General features: G+C 43.9%; 1 protein-coding gene across 1 annotated transcript in view; it reads left to right on the forward strand.

Annotated features, from left to right (window-relative positions):
• Nucleotides 1-21,160, forward strand: part of CDH13 (cadherin 13) — a 991,194-nt gene that overhangs the window by 632,476 nt on the left and 337,558 nt on the right. Inside the window, exon 6 of the mRNA XM_024735819.1 lies at nt 2,123-2,267. Coding sequence (XP_024591587.1) covers nt 2,123-2,267 — 145 coding nt within the window. The remainder of the gene's footprint in view (nt 1-2,122; nt 2,268-21,160) is intronic.

A 21,160-nucleotide genomic window follows, 5' to 3' on the forward strand; every position in this document is an offset into this window, starting at 1 on the left:
CTGTCAGAACTGGGTGGGACGGACTCTAGATCCAGCTTAACACGATGGAAAGACGGACACTAAGGAGATGCAGTTGATCAGGATGAAGGCCAAGTCAAGTTCTTGGCAGTTTTGGGAGGACAAAAGGCCAGACCTTCATTATTACAAGAAATTGCTCCCAAAGCTTGATTTTTATTTTCTTCGTTTAGCAGTATTCTCATAGTAGCTTTAAAAATCAGCGTAAAAGCTCATTCTCTGTAAGATCTCCTTTGTGTGCAGATGTTAAAAGGCTCTCCCTATTTAATTTCTTCTTAGCTAAGGTACTCATGCATTATTTTATCTACCCCAGAAATCAAAGTGTGCGTGTGTGTGTGTGTGTGTGTGTGTGAATTTGTTAGTGAAAGGATGAAGTAGTGTTAAAGAAAAAATGAAAAACAAATTCCTCTACCCATGTATACCTGGTTTCATGTTTGCTTACTACTTTCAAATTCTGTCCACATGTGTACATCACACATGTATAGTACACATGCTATTTTTTGTGTTTTCACACAGTATTCTAAGTAGATCAACACAGTTGAATAATTATGTTATCTAATGGCTGTATTCTAGCATCTTGCTACAAACACATTCATTCAACTCGTCTTTTTTGCCCTGGACATTTAGTGGACGCCAGTGTAATTTCATTATCAGAAATAACACTGCAGAAAGTATTTCCATGTATGTAGTGCAACCTGTCTCAAATAGAACCCAGAGTGGTATCCAAATGGAGCAAAGTATGTGAGTCCTTCATAGATTTGGTGAATTTTGCCATGCGACTTTCCAAAGGGTGAAACCAGTTTATAACACATTCAGGTGGGGTATAACAAACGTGTTTCTCTTTTCTTTTCCTAATTAGGGCTAGTTTTGACAACAGTATTGATGATAACAACAGTAGCAACAGTAGCAGCAGCTAATATTCTTGAGATGAAGTTACATAACAGGCATTATATAAAGTGATCTAGAAACATTGTTTATAACAGTTTAAAATGTAAACTCTGGAGACTGACTTCACAGGGCCAAATCCAGACTCCACCACCTAACCTCTAATTGGCTTCATTCCCTCCTCAGAAGTGGTTCATAGGGTCACTGTGAATATCAAGTGAGTTAATATAGTAGAGAGCCTCGGTAAGCCCTGGATAATGTTGGTTACCATTGTCCCTAATAATGAGTGTTTTATGAACCCATTTTACAGATGATAAAACTGAGAGATTAAGTGTATGAGTTGAGGTCACATGACTAGTGAGAAGTTGTGCTGGGATTCCAATTGCAGACCATTTCCGAAGGATTGCAGCTACAGAGACCTTTTCTGACAGAAATACTCAACAGGGTCCCAATGCAGGGACCACCACTGATATCCAAGAAGTGTCACTGTGGCCCCTGAGTTAAATCAAGGAAGTATCAGGCACAGAAATGAGAGCATAACGTCTACATGGTTCACTGGAAAAGCCACGACATAATTCCTTGTTACCATGCAACAGTGAAGCTGGGTTTTCTATGCTATTTTCTTCAGCCTTGAGATCTGAAGGTAGTTCCACATGGAATTGTGAAATCCCTGCTAGATTATAAAGGCCTGGTGGGCAGGAGTCCCAAGGTCTCATTCAGGACCCCTGCAAGCACCTTCCTTGCCTCAGGAAGGTTCTCTATAAATACTGCCCTGAATTTCTCCCAAATATTACCATAAACACTTTCGGTTATTTTTTAATATACTCTGTTCATAACTGCTTAGTCAGTTCTTTTTATTAGCATAACATTCCTTTAAAGCATAATGATGTTGGAAAAACAGAAACAATGTAAGCATATTTTCTCAGCTGTGACTGATTGCTGGTGTTTAGTGTTTGCTTTTTTTTTACTTCCTTTGCAGATTTGATGAATTAATTGTAAATTTCCCAAGTGGGACTTAACATGAACTGATCTTTGTCTTTTATTCTGTAATGTTTAGTTTCTATTCTAGTGCTGGTGACTATCCATTGAGACCAACGTTTGAATATTGCCAAGGGCTCTTAAAATTGCTGATATAACCTCCTTTCTTTCTCCAGAGAACCCGACTTCAATTTTCATAATGAATGAATGCCTTCTTTCTCCCCCAATCTCTTTCCTCCAATAGCTACTCGTGGAGACCATTGATGTCAACGGTAGAACTCTCGAGGGGCCAGTCCCTCTGGAAGTCATCGTGATTGATCAGAATGACAACAGACCGATCTTTCAGGAAGGGCCTTACATTGGCCACGTCATGGAGGGATCACCTACAGGTATGTTAGGTTGGCTTACCGTTTGCATAATGGCTTGGGAAGTGGCATCCTCTGATCTTTGGGGATTCTGGAGACTGTTTTATTGCCGCTCTGACTTATTGCTGGTATGCATCAACACTGACATATTATTTCCCTGGATAGTGGCAAGAGCTGGAAAGCTGCAACTCAGAACATGACTGGCGTGTTGCAAACTAGGAAAGTGTCTTCCCTTGTGCCCAAAGGTGATCCTTCAAGGAGGACCGACATCTCAGTCTCCCATGTGTGGCTGATGTCGGACACCATGTAAATATCTAGCTCACCCTTGTGAGGGCCCAAGGCTGAGCTTGTGGTATAGTGGAACTTTGAAGAAAATTAAGGTCCCCACTGCAAGCTCCTCAGTTATTTCTCTTCATAAGTGCCTTTTAATAAGAACCATTTGGGGAAAATGGGTAGGACTTTTTTTTCCCTTTCCTTAGAAGACATGGATAGAGAAAACTTTTCTCTTCGGTCAAAGGGCCAAAAGCAAGCATTTTATTTCTCTCTCTGGCAATACATGTACCTAGTGTTACAGAAATCACTCAAGGTTACTATGGAACTCCTGGTATCTTCTCCCCATGTTTAACCTTTCTATCACAGAAGGTTTCAGAATTGAGAGCTCCCTTTTCTGGCCCATAGCTACTAATTAAAGCATTCCATGACCAGCAGCAGAAGTCACTCCTGAGTATAATGCTTGAGAAAGTGAAGAGCAAAGTAGAAAAATCCCTATTTTAAGGCTGGACTTTGATTTTAAGCTTTCAAATACATTTGAGTGAAAACATGCCACATGAAGAGTGTCAGTGTTGATGTCTGGATTATGCCAAACAACTGCTGTAAGCATAGGAGTCACTCCTCAGGCCGATGGGAGATGGAAGCTCAGGGGCTGCTTTAGCTGGTTCTTTTTCCCCCTTTACTGAATGGATGGGATGTATCAATAGCATGTAGATACGGGAGGCTCCGGAAGCATTGTCATGGCAACCTGCCTGGACTACCAGGTGAATAATTATATGCAAGGTGCCTAAAAGCTCCCTTCAGCTTCGAGGAGCTGGGCCTCTGTGCACTTCATCAGTTAGATCCCCAGGGGCAGAAGCACCCTCTCCCTTCCGGGTTTTGAATGAATTCTGTAAGAAGGAGAGGGCCTTATGGGCAGCGTCCTGGAGAGATGTAGAGCGGGCAGGTGAAGGTGGGTCAGGTCACTTCAGGGCAGACCTTCCCCATGGCTCCACTCAGTGGGCTGCTTTTGATGCAGAGATGGCTTCTGGTGAGACACACCATAGAATTGGGTTGGATGCTTACGGAAATCTTCTTAAACAAGCTGATGTGCAGAACAAGTTACGAGAACCGATAGGGAAAGCTGTTAAAGAGACTGGAGTTTGAGCAGAGCAGAAAAATGATTCCCAGTTTCCATCTGTGGTACCTGGGCCCTGAATGTGAGTGACTGGAACTCAAGATGGGCAGGAAGAGTGTTCTAAATGTAAATGACAGTGGTTACATCCGAGTCGGCTGTGAGCATGTATATGTCTTTGTATATTATGTGTGTATATGATTAGACGATGTCCAGTTTTCCTCCCACTGGGCCCTTCTTTAAAGCTTGAGAAAGAAATTTCAAATGTTATTGCTTTATATACATATCGTATTTTCAAAGCAAAAGGGAATCTTTTATGCTTGTTGAATTTCTTAAAGCACAAAGCAGTTCGGTTAGGGTGGACACATACCCAGCAAAACATAAATCACCTCAAACTTCTATTTATGAGTGGTATTATCATATAAAAATACATAAAGACTTGTATATCTGTATGGAGTAGTTTCTTCCAGCTCTGCAGAATTTGGCCTGAGTCATTGCTTTCTTTCTCAGTACCCTCTGGGTTGGACTATAAAGCAGAAATTGACATGGAGTTAGTCAAATTTGAGGTCAAAAATATGGAAATGTTGTGGAAAAGTTTTAGAGGAAAAAACACTTAGATTACTTAGCACCCTGTGAGAGAGCTCAGGCAGATGGCCCCCGAAGCGTCTGCGAGGACAGTGGGGAGCTGGGAAAGAAGGTGGGACCCATTTTCCAGTCCCCTCCCAACCTAAGCCCCTTGTAAGTCGTAACAACAAGCCCTGACAGGCTAGAGAAATGATCGCCTCTTCTGTTTCCACAATGTCCTTCTCGTTTGTGGCTTATGGAATCCTATGTGTTGTAGACCTTGTATCACATCCATTTCACAGAGGGGGATGCTGACCCCAGAAAGAGTTCATTGACTTTGCCCAGTTCACACGAATGACTGATGGGGGACAGTGTTCAGGACTCAACCTGCAGCATCAACCTTCAAATCATGTACTCTTTCAACTGACCCACAAACTTCACGGTGAAAATAGCCATTGAATGATCCCGACATTTAGGTGGGCACTTGTTGTGTGCCGACAGCTTTCTATCACTGTATCATTTCCTGCACTCTTCCCTGAGGCAGATGAGAAGACTGAACCTCAAAGGGGTCCGGGAACTTGTCCAAAGTCCCTCAGCTGGTGGACAAGCTAGAATCAGGGTCCGCGTCTGGCCTCAAGGCACAGGCTCTTTCTTGGGCACGTTCTCTCACACAGACTCTTTGCAGGCCCAGACTCTTTGATTTAGCTCCTGAGATAAAATAACCAGCTCTTCTGACCAAAGAGCCAGGCTCCTTGATTCATTTTTCATTTCATGTGAGCTGTTGCTCCGTCTCTAGGGTTAAACGATGTTAACATGGGAGCCCTTTTCATCGCTCACATCACTTTTCTTCTGCATCCGCATAACCAGAGCCAGCTTCATGGGGTGGGACCTGCCCAGCCTCACAGAGCCCCAGGCTCTGAAGGGCTCCACGCTTGGTTTAATGCTGTGTTGTCGCCATCTTAAAATTCTTAATAAATGTTCAACAAGGGGCCCTGCATTTTCATTTTGCACTGAACCCCAGAAATTATGTAGCTGGTCCTACACATAGCACTGTGGCCTAGAGCTGCATTTGATGCTCTGCCAGGCTCCTTAACAAGGTGAGACTGTGGGCAGGTTACTGAACCTGCTAGAAGCCTCAGTCACCTTGTCTGTAGATGGGGTGGGTGCAGAATAGTACCTACCCTAGAAAACTCTATGCAAAGAGTAAATTAGGCAATGTGCTTCACTGAATGCTTGGAATATAATAAGTGTTCAAGAAATGCCAGTGCTCCAATTATTCTTATTATTCTGGCGGCCTATCCTTTAGGGAAGGCAAGGCAAGGCAAAAAGACATGCAGTTTGTGTGAAGGAACATCCATCTCCCAACCAACCCAGCATCATTTTCATGTTGCAGTGTACCCAGAAGTACACTGTGCCATCAGTACCAGTCCATCATGGAGGAAGGTCACCCATATTTATCTGTATGTGCAGACAGGAGGCCATTTCTAGCTGCTCAGCACTAAACTCCAGGCTATTCTGGGGAATCATCACTAGATGAAGGAAGATCAACAGAAAATAATAGTTTTTGAACTTTGCAGATTATGGACTGTTCCTTTTGTGGAGTTGCAAGGCATTGATTTATGGGACCCACGCCCAGGCCCTGGCTGCTCCTCAAAGAAAACGAGAGCTCTGTGTGAGTGTGATGTTTTCTGAATGCCCAGTGCATGCTAAGACCTCACGAGTAGGGGGTAGGTAGAGGCTGGGACCCTTGACGCTCCTGGAGGACACACACACCAGGGCCCCTCAGTGCCTGCTGGCACCACCTCCCCAGTGTTTTTTGCCACTGGTGGTCCTCTGGGCACCATTGAGAAGGGCTATCAGTGAGGAATGGTGTGCAGGGCTTCCAGAAACAGACCCTAATATGAGGACTGAGGGCGGGTGGTTTACCTGCCAGGTACAGGATCGTGAGTGGGGAGAGCTGCAGGAAAGGGAAGCCGGCCAATTTCAGGTGCCGCGTTGAGCCAGCTACCAGCGCACGCAGTTCTGAGCTTGATCCCTTAGGGAGAGAGGGCTCTGGGAAATGACATAAAACACACACATTGGAGTTAGCCCAGCTCAGGATCCAGGGAGCTGGGCTATCCAGCCCATAAGCCCGGCAGACATCCATTAAGAGCTCTCCCCAGAGGGGCTTTAATTAATTCCCAGGCCCTTTCGGTCAGCTGGGGCCACAAGCAGGGTTTCAGCAAGCTGGGTTCCAGAAGCTCAGGGGCAACCTTCCAACAAGATACAGGAGCTGGCTGTTGCTCCCATGCCTTTGGCCACCCTACCTGTCAGCAGGGGCAGCTGGGAGAAGGGAGCCCACCACCCAGACAGGTGGGGCAGCTTGAGATACATCAGGGGAGGGAGGTAATGGGGGAAATATCATAGTCCTCAAACTACATAACTGAGAAAGATGAATGTCACGTTGACCTTTCTCTTTAGTGAGAAGACAGGACCACAGGACCTAGAGGTGTGTGTTCTGAGTCCTGAGAGATACCCATTGCTTAGTTGTGTGCTGACACTTCTTGAGGCTATTGAATAGAGGCAGGGATTAGCAGCGAAATCCTCATCTTCTAACTTCTGAGAGCCTGAGGACCCGTACCCTCTCTTGCTCCCTTTATTTTTTTTTCCATCCAGTATTTTTACTGAGCATGTACTCTGTGCCAGCAGTATTCTAAGCTCTGAGGGTCCAGCTGTGGACCTGCCAGATGCTGCTCATTCCCTCCTGGTCTGCAGAGCCAAGCAGGGAGACAGGCAACAGATAAATCAGAACTGAAATTGGTGGGCAAGGCAGTGTAGCCATAGAGACCCCTCATCCTAGGAGGGAGGGAAGCCAGCCTCCCTGAAGAGGTGATATGAGGAGAGCAGGGGGCTTTGTCTTTTATTTTATCTCTGGGATCCACCTGAGTTTCTGTTCTTCAAGTCTCAGTTACTTTAATTTTTTTTTTTTTTTTTTTTTTATAATTTTTAAACAAGTCCTACCATGGCAGACATGAGGGAAGCAGCCAATCAAGTGGTCTCTGGGACAAATGGCTGTCCCAGGAGCTCAGCTTTGCTCGGCAGTTGGTATTTTCTAAAACAGCTTGAGCCAAATAAAGATGGTTTTGATATTCGAGAGTTGGTATTTGAGACCTAGCTCAGCATGAATTCTCAGTTTGTTGGTATGACCTGGTGGTAGAGTCCCTTTTCTGGTCACCTGTTTACTTGTTGCAGTAATTGCATGTGGCCTTTTGGTCCACCAGCTCTCCGGTTTTCCTCTGCTGGTGTTTAGACTTTCACATCAAAGGTTCTTCCATTTTCAGCTATTCCAACCAGTCCTGTGAGCTTCTGGAATAGTGGCCATGGGACTACTTTTTTCTTAAGTAGATAAATTTCTTTTAAAAATGAGACTCCACTTTCTTCCCCAGCTTTTTTAAAGTAAAATTACCCTCCAGTCTCACCATCCGGAGGAGACCACAGTTGTCACCTCAGGGAGCATGGTTCTAGGACTCTCCCTGGGCACCTCCACACACAGGGATGCATGCACACACACAGTTTCACAGAAATGGAGCTCTGCGTGCTCTTCTCTAGCTCACTTTCTTCGCCCTGCAGCGTCCTACGGACGTTTTTGTAAATCATTAAATATCAAGCGACATCATTGCTTTAAACAGCTAGCATCCGGATCTACCATCATCTAGTCAGCCAATCCCCTGTTGACTTAAGTTGTTTTCACTTTTCCCTACTTACAATCAATTCTGCAGGGGAGAGCACGTCTCTTTCTACTTGTGTGACAATTTCTTTAGGGTAAATACATGCAAGTGGAATTGATAGGATAAATGATATGCTTATTACATTTTGATGTATATTGGGGTGACACTTGTAATCAGAGGATTCTATTTGTACCTTGGCTAAACTCATGCATGAAGATACAATAGTCTTTCCGCTCACATATGAGCACACTGATGGACATTTATTTATATTTCTGGATTATACCCAATATCTCTAAGGCTTGTGGTCACTTCACTAACTGTGTCTGTAGGCTGTGAACGGCCTTGCTCTAAACTTCTCCCCAGATTGCCTGGCTGAGGAAGAGGACTGAAATTGTTGATTCTGACCCCTCCCCTGGAGTCATTGTTGGAGTCTTAGGGGAGGGAAGTTGACTAGGAACAGATGTCATTAACAGGCTGCAGTGTCATTCAGATTGAATTATGATGCAAATCACTCCAGTGCAGTTGACCATAAAACAAAATTTATGAAGGAGTTGCATAAGCTAATCAGAGACATCTTCCCAAAAGGAAAGTTCCAGAAAATAAAGAGTATCAAAAGTGTTGAGTTATCTGGACTTTGCTACCTACTCAAGAAACTGAATGTCCACCAAGTTGCTTCTAACCATGTCTGGGGTCCCCAAGTGATGTCTTACAGGGGCTCTAAACCAAGCCTATCCACAACCTTGTCGTAGCCATTATTATTTTCCCTCCTTTATACCCCAGCCCCTCCCTGATGGGCACTATTGTGCATGTTGTTGCTGGTCCACTGGTGCCTTGGAGATACCACGGGGCTTGCTGAGACAGGGGAGGACGTCCAGAGCCCTATATTCTGTTCAAAGGATACCCAACCAGTAAAACTGTGTGTCGCATCTTAAATGTGGGGAACTTTGAAAACAGCTCTTCTCATTTTTGTTTGTAGCCCTCTCTCCGCCTAAATTCAGGTATGAGTCAGTGGGGCTAGAGACCAACTCAGGAAACAAACACCACATTGTTTTTGAATCGCTCTTCTCTCTAACCATGAAATCTTTGTTCCTTATGTGTCTGTCTCCCCTCTGCCCGTCACCCACCCTTATGCTCATTCATGTCAGATCTTCGAGGCACTGAGGATAACCCAGTGACCTGGAGAGATCTGGCTTCTGTGCTCATGGAGGTTACTTCCTCATAAAAATAAATACTTGATAGCCCTGACCCACTAATTTGCTGGGTATATTTTAGTCTCAGGCTGGGAGTCATCCTTCCATCCCTCCCCATTTGGGAGAGAGAAGGATTTATGACATCAACTATCGAAAAATAAAATTAAAATTTATTAATTAACTTAATTAAAATAACATAATAGTTTAAAGTGAAGGGAAGGTAAAGAGGCATTGGTAGCCTCAGAAGCTTAGTGATCATTCTACAACATGTTGAAAGAATAAATCCGATGGGGATTTCCAGTCAAAATGGAAATGAGGTGACAGTTGAGCAGCTACAAAATAAATATGAAAACGTCCTTGAGTTGTTAACAGCACCGAGCACGGTGGACTGCAATGCCACTGAAATCCATCCCTGATCCCTGAGGATCCACTCTGGACAGCCCAGGAATTCTTAGTGTTATAGATGAATACAACAGAGTGGCAGGTCCACAATGGCATTAAGCAATTATAATTTTAGGGAAGCACTTATTTCAAATCAATTCCTGATGACACTTCATTCAGCAAAATCGCTTAAAGAAAATTTATTGGGCAGGGTCTATGAGCCGGATAGTGTTCTAGGTGCTGGAGATGCAGCGGTGGCCGAGACCAGTTAGCTCTCCACTCTTAAGGCATTTGCACTGTAGTGGGAAGAGAAAGGTAATTAACAATGAATGGAATAAACAAGGTAATTTAAGACCTTTGGATAAAATAGAACAAGGTGATGTGATAGAATGACAATGAGGTCAAGGAAGATCTCTCCAAAGAGGTGACATTTAAGCTGAGACCAGTGAGAATGCAGGAGCCACAGTGTCAAGGGGCCAAGCAAGGACATTCCAGGCAGAGGGATCAGAAAGTGTGAAGGTCTGAGGCAGGAATGAAGATGGTGGGACAGAGAGGTGGGCATTGTGGTGGGAGAATGTCAGCGAAGGGGCACCTGGTGAGTTCCAGGGGATAGGCCAGCAGAAGTCAGCAAACTGTGGGCCATGGGCCTAATCTGTCCTGCTGCCTGTTCTTTTTAATAAAGATAATAAAGTTTTATTGGATTACAGCCATGCGCATTCATCTAAGCATTGACTATGGCTGTTTTTACATGATGCTCTTAGAGTTGGGTAGTTGGGACAGAGACTCAATGTCCCACAAAGCCAAAAATATATACTACCTAGATACATATGTATTTAAAATTTATAAAATATATATTTATATATAAATACCTAAATATATATATAAACTATCTAAATATATATTTTAATATATATTAAATATTTAAAATATTAAATATATATATATGTATATATATATCCTTTACCTAGTCCTTTACAGAAAAAGTTTACAGACCCCTGAGTTAGAGCTCTGTGAGTTTTGATTACATTTTGAATTTAGTAGGAATCCCTTGGGTAGTATTAAGCAGGAGAGTGGTAAAGTCTGATTTTACTGTTAAAATATGACTTGTGCTACTCAGTGGAGAACAGAAGTAGGGCAGCCAGGAGATGTCAGCACTCCAGGCACGAGAGGTCTGTGGCCTGGACCAGGGTGGGAACAACGGAGGTGACTAGAAGAGGTCATGTAAGATTTTTGCGATGAGCCCATGATGAACGGGAGAATACTGAATATTGACTCATTTTATGGTGCCGGATTATTGTAACCAATGCCATCTATTTGGAATTATGGTAATACTGTAAACCTTAATAGGTTTATACATTTTCCTCAAGTATGAACTGGATTTTACTTTCGGTTTTCTTTCTACGGCATAAGCTTAAGGCCAAGGGACCAGACTGTCTTTTCATCCTCAATTGTCAGCATTTAGCACAGTTCCAGGCACATGGTAGCCCCTCAATAAATTCCGTCAATGAACAGGTAGCCCCAAATGGCAGAAAATATGAATCACAATAAACTTCCCTTTTTATTTGATTTTTAAACAAATGCTGTCTTTATTGGCAATTTATTCCTCTTCTAACAAATATCTCTGGAATGCGAGTTCGGTACCAGATACACTGATGCTCAGTAAGGATGGGGTCAGGGAGGGATGCATAAAACAGACACGGACCCTGACTCGGAGGAGCTTGCAGAGGAGTGAGGAAGGGAGGTGAAAAACACATCCTGAGCCCGCGACAGTGCTGCTTGGGGAAGGCAGGGGCCGCGGGAGCATCTCTCTAGGACCAGGGCAGGGAGGCGGTGCCAGCCCCCCAGGAAAGAAGCCAGGGTAACCACCTGCATAATGTTTCTCGTACTGGACTCTGGTCTAGGTTCTACGCCTATACCTTAATGCAATCCTTACAGTGCTTTTACAGTCGAGGAAACACAGACTCAGGGAGGTTAGGTTACTTCCCCAAAGTCACACAGTTGGTGGGCGATAAAGCTGGGATTCAAATTCAGCCTAACTCCCGTGCCCTTTCATTTCCTCTCAACTACGGCACCCACTGTCCTTGTACCACTTCACCCATGAAAATACTAAGATCAATTCAAATCTGCCACCCTAGGGAGCATTTCCTTGTATGCATATGTGTGAGTGTGTATGTATTTGTGTGCGTGCACGTGTATACACGCCTGTGTACGCATGCATGTACGTGTGTGTGTCGCATTTGCCTTCTCAAATACAGCCAGATCCTCCCCCTAGCGTTTGTCCAGGAGACACTCAGGAAGAACTCTTCTCCAGTATTCATGAGGTATGCTGGCCATCAATCAAGACAGTCCACAGTTGTCAGTTAGAAAAGATTTATAATCAGCAGAAAGCTTGATAAACCAGCTTTCACTGCAGCACCGTTGCACTAAGAATCCTGTCCCTTCTGAGGGCAGAGTCTAGGGCGGCTGCTTCCATCCATCTATACAAATACCTTTGAGTCACTTCACCTTAATATATGAACAGTAGACTAAAAGAAGCCCTGAGTAATTTAGGTATAGAACCACCTCCCTTCTTAAGTAAATGGAAGAGATTCAATATTCTGAGTTCAATGAGAAGAGGGCATATAAAATCCCTTTTAAGTATATGTTCTTATAAAATATAGGTCATGAATTAAGTTTTCCAGTATCAAAGAAAAAAATTTAATAGACTTACAGCTTTCTTGCTTTAATTATGGCTGCATTTTAAAAAATCAATCATAGTACCCAAAGCTATTTCATTATTCAGAAGCCTGGCTATTTTCAAAGATTTCTTTAAAGTTTGGTTTGGGGAATTTCAGTGTTTTCTTCTTGTTCGTTTTTTTGTTTTTTTCTCTTGTGTTTAGTGTGCCACAGTTTTTTTCTGCGATGTTCCTGGTTTATAGTGGGCTGCTAACAGGGACACTCGATTCATGGGGAGGGCAGGCCAGGGCTCATGTTTCTGCAGTTGGCTTTTGTATCTTCAGGAAAGGTCACTTTTCAGAATGATGGAGGACCTCACGGTTCTCTTCCCTTGGCCATCAAAATCAGACACAATGAGGGGCTTGCCGTCTGTTCCTCTGCTTCTATTCTCAATTCTGCAACTTCACCCTCTGTCTTGCTGGGCAGGTTCCATGTTCATTGGCTCACAAAAGTCATAAGCCAGGGTTACAGGTGATGACTTGAATAGTAACGTAGACATGCAGAATTAAGTTAATCTGGTTTTCTGCATGTAACAGATCATTTGAAAATGGCTGGGTGGATTTCTGCTAGTTTGGAAAAGTAGGTTTGACATGGTTTAACATGAAATGTTGACCCATGCCACTAAGACATAACCCAAGAGACCCATGCTGCTGCTGTCAAAGAAACATGTTCTGTGAATGCAGACATCACAGAAAGAGTAATGGTTCAGCTGAGGATGATTTGCCCTCCTCCCCAGGCACGCTGGGTGTCACACTGGGGGAGGGGAGAGTGCAACTGGCACCTCGTGGGTAGAGGCCAAGGTTGCTGCTAAACACCCTACAATACACAGGATGGCCCCCACAGCCCAAGGTTATTTGGCTCAAAAATATCAATAGTGCCAAGGTTAAGAAACCCTTCCCTAGATGGAGAAAATGAAGAGTATTGGTTATGAGGCCCAAATCTAAAGTCTGGAGAGGAGATGCTACAGAGTGTCGGCCCTGGTCGGTACCAGTTTGTGGTGAGCTCGGGGATGAGTGATGGCCAGAACCTCCTCCTCTAAGGATGCCCAGTTAGCACGTAGCTCAAGTTGCTCGTGAGTGCCTGTGAGGAGGAGCGGTGCCGGGCCCTGCGTTCCCTGTGGTAAGGGGCTCCTCTGCAGCACCTCACTGACTCACCCCACGAGTCCTGAGAGGGAGATACAGTGAGCATCTCCATGTCTCCAAAGAGGACATGGAACCTTAAAGTTAGAGACCAGTCTTTCCAGGAGAGCAGAGACCTCTTCCCTCAGTATCCGTTCTGGTCTCTTCTTTTTTTTTTTTTTGCGGTACGCGGGCCTCTCACTGTTGTGGCCTCTCCTGTTGCAGAGCACAGGCTCCGGACGTGCAGGCTCAGCGGCCATGGCTTACGGGCCCAGCTGCTCCGCGGCTCGTGGGATCTTCCCGGACCGGGGCACGAACCCGTGTCCCCTGCATTGGCAGGTGGACTCTCAACCACTGCGCCACCAGGGAAGCCCCATTCTGGTCTCTTTTAGTAACAGACCCCAACGTACGCCACTACAGTGGCAGTGTGTCCATATAAAAACTCTGTTGTCCAGCCTCCCTTGCAGCTAGATGTGGCCATGTGACAAATACCAGCCAGTGAGCTGTAAACAGTGTTGTGTTGGATTTCTGGGATGAGTTGGGAGCCAGGTCACCTGGAGAGAGTGCCCTTTTGTCCTCCTCCTACCACCCATTTCTTATTGCTGCCTGGAATGAGGATATGATGGCTAGAACTCGTGCAGCCACTGTGCTTTGTAAGGTGGCTTTGAGAATGGAAACCATGTCCTAGGGAGGTGTACAAAGATAGAGATTGGATTCTGTTGCTTGTGGAATATCATGTTAGCCCTGGGCTGCATCTCCAGAATTATTTTACATAAGACAATAACGGACTTCTGTCTTATTAAACTCACTGTTACGTTGGGTTCTCTGTATTTGTTGCCAAACCTAATAACAGCTGACATATGCGGTGTCACTCAACCAGTAAGAATGATAACCCAGACCATTTGACTCCAAGCCATGCTTAACTGCTGTGCTGTGCTGCTCAGGACATTCAGAGCCACTTATGCCTCTGTATGCATTCATGCCACCGGTTTTTGTATGGTAATCAGAAAATTGAGCCTTTACTGGAACAAAAATGGTCTTTGTCTCCTCTGTTATCTTAGAGTTCTTTCCAGAAAGCATTCTGAAGTCTGTTTGTCATTAGATATTTTTATTAGGTTAAAAACATACTTAATGCCTTGTGATGGCAACTTTCTAGGCACAGAGGTTTCAATTCCCTCCTGTCAGCAATTCCAGGTCATAGTCCAGTAGTGATTACCTGAAAATACTCCAGTAATGCACGTCGTCGTGTGGCTGCCATTTACGTCAGTGTGCTGACCTCCTGTCCAATCCCAAGGACTAGTGAGGGAGGGGAAAGGTACCGGGAATGTTAAGACGGCCCTAGAAGGTTTTCAGAGAATATTAATTTTTTTCCTTGCCCATGGAAATGCATCGTAAGGATGTGCCCGTCAGTCATCAGGAAGATCGATATGTTCTGACAAGAGCACAGCATGAGGGTTGAGACCACTGGCTCCTGTGTCCAAAAGACTTGGTTTTCAGTTACGTTTCCACTACTGATTGCGAGACCTTGAACATGTTGCCTTACCTTCTGAGCTTTGGGTAACTCCTCTGCAGAATGAGGGTAACAATAATGCCTCCAAAGGGAAGGTGGGAGGTTCACTGAGAAAGTGGATGTCAAGCGTTGAGCACGTTGCCTAACAAAATACTACACGTGCTGGTGGAAATACATTAGTAGCTACTGACCAATTTTTTTCTAAAATGACAGTAGATTCAGGAGGGTCACAGTGCTGTCACCTCGCATTTTGCAGAGGAGGGAGGAACTCTGCCAACCACCAAAGCCGAATTCCAATCCTGGCTCCTTCTCTTATCAGCTGTGTGAATCTGAGCCTTTAGTTCCTCGTTTTGAATGGACGATCGTCCGCTGCAGCAGCGTTTTGTATGAGTTTGAATTCGACAAACTGAAACGCTGCAATATGGAAATACTAACACAATCTCATTTGTCCACGAATTTAGAAATGATGTCATCTCCCAAATTTGAAACATTTGCCAAGAATTAAATACTTCTCAAAGTGGCTGGCAGGGTTTAGTATAAACCTCAATGAAATCAGTTCACATCCCATACGATTCACTGATTCACCCGTTTCAGGTGTAATATTCAGTGGTTTTTAGTATAGTCACAGAACTGTGCAATTACCACCACAGTCAATTTTAGAACACTTCCACCATCCCTAAAGGAAACGCTGTTTTCATTAGAAGTCATTTCCCATTTCCCCCCCCCCAAATTCACCAGCCCTGCGAAACCACAAATCTACTTCCTGCCTCTATAGATTTGTCTGTTCTGGACATTTCATTTAACTGGAATCACACACTACGTGGGGTGTTGTGACTGGCTGCCTTCATGCAGCAGAATGTTTTCAAGGTTCACCTGTGTCGTACGTACCTGGTACCAGTACTTCATTCCTTTTTATTGCTAAAGACAGGGTTCATTTTTAAATAAATCTGCTCTTGCCATAGTTGATGCTGTTTTAGCTTATAAAAATGAATATGTACCATTCTTTGTAAAGATTAGTCTTGAATTATGTGCATTTTCAATTATTTGAGATATTCGAGAATGTGTCCCTTACATAAGGTATGCCTGTGCTCTACTTATTTTGCAGTTTTGTTATAAGAATTAAATGAGATTTTATATATATAAAAGTTCTTGCCAGCCCCAGTATATAGTGCCCCCTCAAGAAATGGTCCCTCTCTGTTTGGGGTTGTTTGTTTTATAGCACATCTAATTTGTCACCTGCTTTTGTGTTTCCCTCACCCTAAGGAATTCCCATCAGTAAAGATTCCAATCAATTAAGTAAAAGAACTACCCGTAAGTGTTTTCTGAGGAGATTGCTTACCAGGTATCCGAAAAATTCTTTTTGAAAAAATCCAGTGTCCACTAAAATGTCGAGTTTTTGGAACAATACAATAGTTCAAGTTAGATACCCCTTCATAAGTTTCCACCAATACCCATATATTCGTGAGGTAATCTAAGACCTTTACTTTTGCCGACCTGAGTACATTTCTGTTATGGCATTGTCATTGTCAGGTGTATGAGATTTAGTGAAAGAAAGCTTTTGAAAACAACCACGCTACAGTCTTCCTGACATATTTCAGCGACGTGTGTAAATGAAAGACATTTGGGCATCCTCCATCTTTTACCCCCTCCCTTTGCCCTTGGTAACTACGTGCCACATCCAACAGACATCTCTGCTCCTTCACCAAGCCATCACGGCTTGCCTCATAGGGGAGAGACACCAGGACAGGCACCTTCACATTCGTCATTCCATTTCATTCTCCCAGTGATGCTGAGTGTTATTATCTCCATGTTTCAGATGAGGAAACGTAAGCTCAGAGATGTTGGCACAGATAATCAGAGGAGAAGCTATGTGAGTCCAGTTGTGTCTGACCTCTAATCCCATCTTCCTTCAAGGGGACTACATTTCCTGTGTCTCAGTGTGGGATAATTACTTCTTAGTACGCCTGCTTATCCTCCACAGTAAGACTGGTTTACCCTTGTGCAGTAGTCTCTGATGTAAGCATTCAGTGCTGTTCCCCAGCCAAGGCTGTGCATCTGAATCAGAAATGGTTATTTTACTGCTTACGGGAGATGCAACAGGCAAGCAACAAAAAGCACAGTGCAGTTTCGGCTGAGAGTTTTTCAGGCTAAGGAGCTGCTCTAGGTTGTGCCTGTCTGCATGGATTTTTCCTTATAGCCTGAGACAGTCCAGCTGTGTCTGGTCCTAATTGTAACTCAAAGGGTAAGGTCAGGCTACATTACAGAAGGGCAAACACCACCAGAAGAAACAGTTCTAGAGTTAGAAAAACCGTAACCAGGGATCCAGCCATTAGATTCATGCAGTAAAATATCAATCAGGAGCACTTTCTGCTGCAGGTAACAAAACAGCAATTTAAGTGGCTTAAACGTCTCGGGTTGATTTGTCTCCTATTTCCTGAAGCTGAGAGGTGGATGGCTGCTGCTTGTGCTTCAGTGATCTGACAGTCAGTGTCTCTGTGTGTCTTTGGCCTTTCTCTTGTGGCTGCAAGACTTGGCCCAGCGCTAAACGCCACAGCTATGTCTGTGTTCCAGGAAGAAGAAAGAGGGGAAAGGAGACAGTGTCATCACTTTTCTTTAGGAATGCAAAGTCTTTACCATAAGCCCTCAGTGGTGTTTTGTTAACCAATGCCCTGAGCACAGCTGTGTTGTGTGATTACCCCTAGTTCCAGGAAGAACCACTTACAAACCAGTATTTTATATATATGCGCGCGTATATGTATATGTGTGTGCGCACGCACGCGTGCACGTATGGCAGGCTAGAGAGAAGGGAATTGGGAATAGATTTGGAATAGGTTTAGGATTAGCCAGTGACTGGTCCCCACACTGTATGCAAAGTTTAAGGGATTTATTTAACTTTTAAAAGGTTAAAATGCAAGAGAAACCAGCATCTTCCAAGATTTTGTTAGGAGTTTGAGAATTAGTTGGAGGGTAAGGCATCACTCAAAGGATTTCTTGGTTAAGTAAATGAAGGAAACAAAGTCAAATTGGTTTCTTTACTGCCCAAGTTCTCAGAGGCTTCAAGATGCTAAGGGTCATGTAAACCACCAAGATGATGCAGCACTAGAGAATCTGCTACAAGCAGGATGTTCTATGAGCCTGGCATACAGGAGATGGTAGACACTTTGCAAAGGCAGCTCTTGGTACTGAACTGCTGGATCATCACGAGATACCCGAGTAGTTATGCTCCCCTCCAGAGTGGCAGTTAGAGACCCAGGTTGGATCTAAGATGGTCTGAGAGCAAGACAGTGAACATAGTGAGGGGTACCGAGTGTCAGGCAGACGTCTGACCTTGGGAATGTCAGGACCAGCAGTGGAGGTAGGGGAGCTTGTGAGTAGCCTGGGCATAGGGACCACATCATTGATACTTCCTGACTCTCAATCCCTGCACATCCACCCCTCTGGGTTTAGCAAGCTTCCTTCACAGAGCCAAAACTCAAAAAATAAAAACTTTGCTGAACGAATATAAATGTTATATAAATCTTAACCAAGAATTTTACATTTTCATTGGTTTTGGAGGATCCCCTCACCTCTTCTCATGAAGGCCAACCTTTTGGCCAGGTCCTTGGTAGGACATTGACCATCGAGGATCCTGAAGGTAGATATAATAAATTCAAATGAAAAATGACAGACACGTTTTCTGCCCATGAATCTAACCAGAATATTGGTAGATGTGTTTTGGCCTTTTAGGTAGCCTCTGCCTCACTTCCTACTTACCAGTAAGTGCCCAGCTTTGCTCTAAGGATAATATGCAGGATCCGGAGCTATGAGTTTAATACACATCACTTCGTTTCAGCCATACCCCAAAAAATAGATAAAGAATTTTTCACTTACAGATAAGGACCTGGAACTTGGTGGGCAGTCAGCTTACCAGAATCTCACAACTTCCCTCCATGTCTTCCCTCATACCATGCGAACACATCAGTATAAAATAAAGCATCTAAGTGAAAATATTTATCCCAGATGGAAGAGGTGACTTTAAACTCATGGTGGCGTTTACCATTTGGCCCGTAGGAAAAATGGGCCCAAACTGCCATTAGCTTGATGACTCTAGAGACCAAAGAAGGTAGAGGGGTAACTTTGGACGTTAGTTTGTGCATGTTTGTATTAGTCAGGGTTCTCCAAAGAAACAGAGCCAGTAGAGATAGATGGATAGATAGGTAGATAGATAAACTAAGGCGTTGGCTCACACATTAAAGGAGGCTTAGAAGTCCCCAAATCCTCAGTTGGCAAGCTGGAGACCCAGGAGAGCCAATAGTGTAGTCCGGTCCAAATGCCGGCAGGCTTGAGATCCAAGAAGAACCAAAGTTTCAGTTGAAGTCTAAAGATAGGAAAAAAAGAATGTCCCAGCTCAAAGCAGTCAGACAGGAGGAATTTCCTCTTACTCAAACCTTCTTTGCTATTCAGGTCTTTAACTGATTGAATGATGCCCACCCACTGTGGGGAGGGCAATCTGCTTTACTTAGTCTGCTGATTCAAATATTAACCTCCTCCAGAAACATCCTAACAGACATACCCAGAAACAATGATGAAATGTCTGGGCACCCTGTGGCCCAGTCAAGTTGGCATAAAATTCACCATCACAGTGTTGTCAGAATTCTGGCCTTCATGATCTCTACCCTCAGGTCTTACCCCTGGGGTTATGTTACCTTACATGGCACAAGAGACTTTGCAATGTAATTAAGGTTACTAATCATCTGGCTTCAACATAGGGAGATTATCCTGAGTTATCCAGGTAAATCCAAATAATCATATGATCCCTTAAAAGAAGAAGAGCAAGGCAGGAGAGTAAGAGAGATGAAGCAGCAGCGTAAGGCAGGAATTAGTTCAGGGAGTTTCAGAGCCTGAGAAGGACTGGGCTGGAAGACGGAGTTGGGTAGGATGAGAAGCATGCGATGGAAATCCATTCTGCTGATGTCCTGAATAAGCTTGGAAAGGAATTTTCCTCTGAGCCTTCAGTGAGGAACACAGCGCAGCCAGCACCTTGATTTTAGCCTTGTGAGACCCTAAGCAGGAAACCCAGATGAGCCCCACTGTGCCCAGACTTCTGACCTACAGACATCGTGGGATAATAAATAAATGGGTGTTCTTTTAAGCCACTAAATTTGTGGCAGTTAGAAATAGAAAACTTAGTACAGTGTGTGCTTTGCACTTCCATACACACCAGCTGTGCGTGAAGTTGCTTTTCACAAGAATGAAAACCAAAAGAACCAACCAAATAACAGAAATAAAATGAAACACACAAACTCATCAACTGTTCAACAACTGTCAAAATTTCAATTTCACATGAATTACCAACTCATAATTGTCAAGTATTCCCAATGCCAACATTGTTCTTAAATTAAAACAGCATCAGAAACAATTTTCAGGTTGTGTTTAGGAACACAGCCTAATGAAGCTCCCGTAATTATGAATTCTTCTGATATTCATGCAACGCCACCAGTTACAATGAGCTCTCCTTTGAGGAGGTCACACTGACTGCATTGAGGCGCTTTGTTTGCAGGTCCCCATCACTCGCCACTGTTCACCTCACTTTCCCAGAGTATATGTCTTTCATAAAATGCTGGAATTTGAAAAGGAAGCAACATTGACAGAGCAACATTATCTTTGCAGTTGGGATAAACTGCTATCATTAATGAAGTTCAGCAAAACCTCGATGACTTAACAGCACACCAGTCAGCAGTCTGAGGACCATGCAGCCTTTCAGTGTCTCCCTAGATATTCTCTTGCAAAATGAACAGGGACCCCATGTGTGGGAAGTGACTCTTTCTGCAAGGCCCCTTAGCATACTTGTTTAGGAATATAACCTCCCCTAGCCGGTCTTCCATTCTGGAATTCCTAGGATATCGGAATTGAAGATCAGAAAGAGTCATGGAATGACCTTCTTCAGGAGTGCAGTGATTGCTAATGTAAGCATAACGAGCAACAGAAATACTGTAGAATTAAAACTCTAAAACCATTTTCCCTAAGTAGTTTGTGGTCGTAGCAATAGAACTGATCACCTGCATCACCAATTTTAATCTTGGCTCTGACAGCTTTTCCAGGATTAGAGTTTGGGAGTGTTTGGAGATTTCCATGATATTGAACAAATATCTGAAAAATGATATTGAACTTGTTTGCTGTTTGTAACCACATCTCAATAAGAAACAGATGGCACAGTCAAATTAAGACAGTTGTAGGAGGGCCCATTTTACAAAGGCCTTATTTAAAAGGGGAAGTGCAAAGGAGCCAGGAAGAACAGAGCCGTTATCATCCCTAGCCCTGGGGACTGAGGGAACAGTTACAGAGCTGGAAGGAGAGAGTCATGTACAG

The sequence above is a fragment of the Neophocaena asiaeorientalis genome, unplaced genomic scaffold, assembly GCF_003031525.2.
Source record: "Neophocaena asiaeorientalis asiaeorientalis breed wild unplaced genomic scaffold, Neophocaena_asiaeorientalis_V1.1 scaffold40, whole genome shotgun sequence".
NCBI classification, from domain to species: Eukaryota; Metazoa; Chordata; class Mammalia; order Artiodactyla; family Phocoenidae; genus Neophocaena; species Neophocaena asiaeorientalis.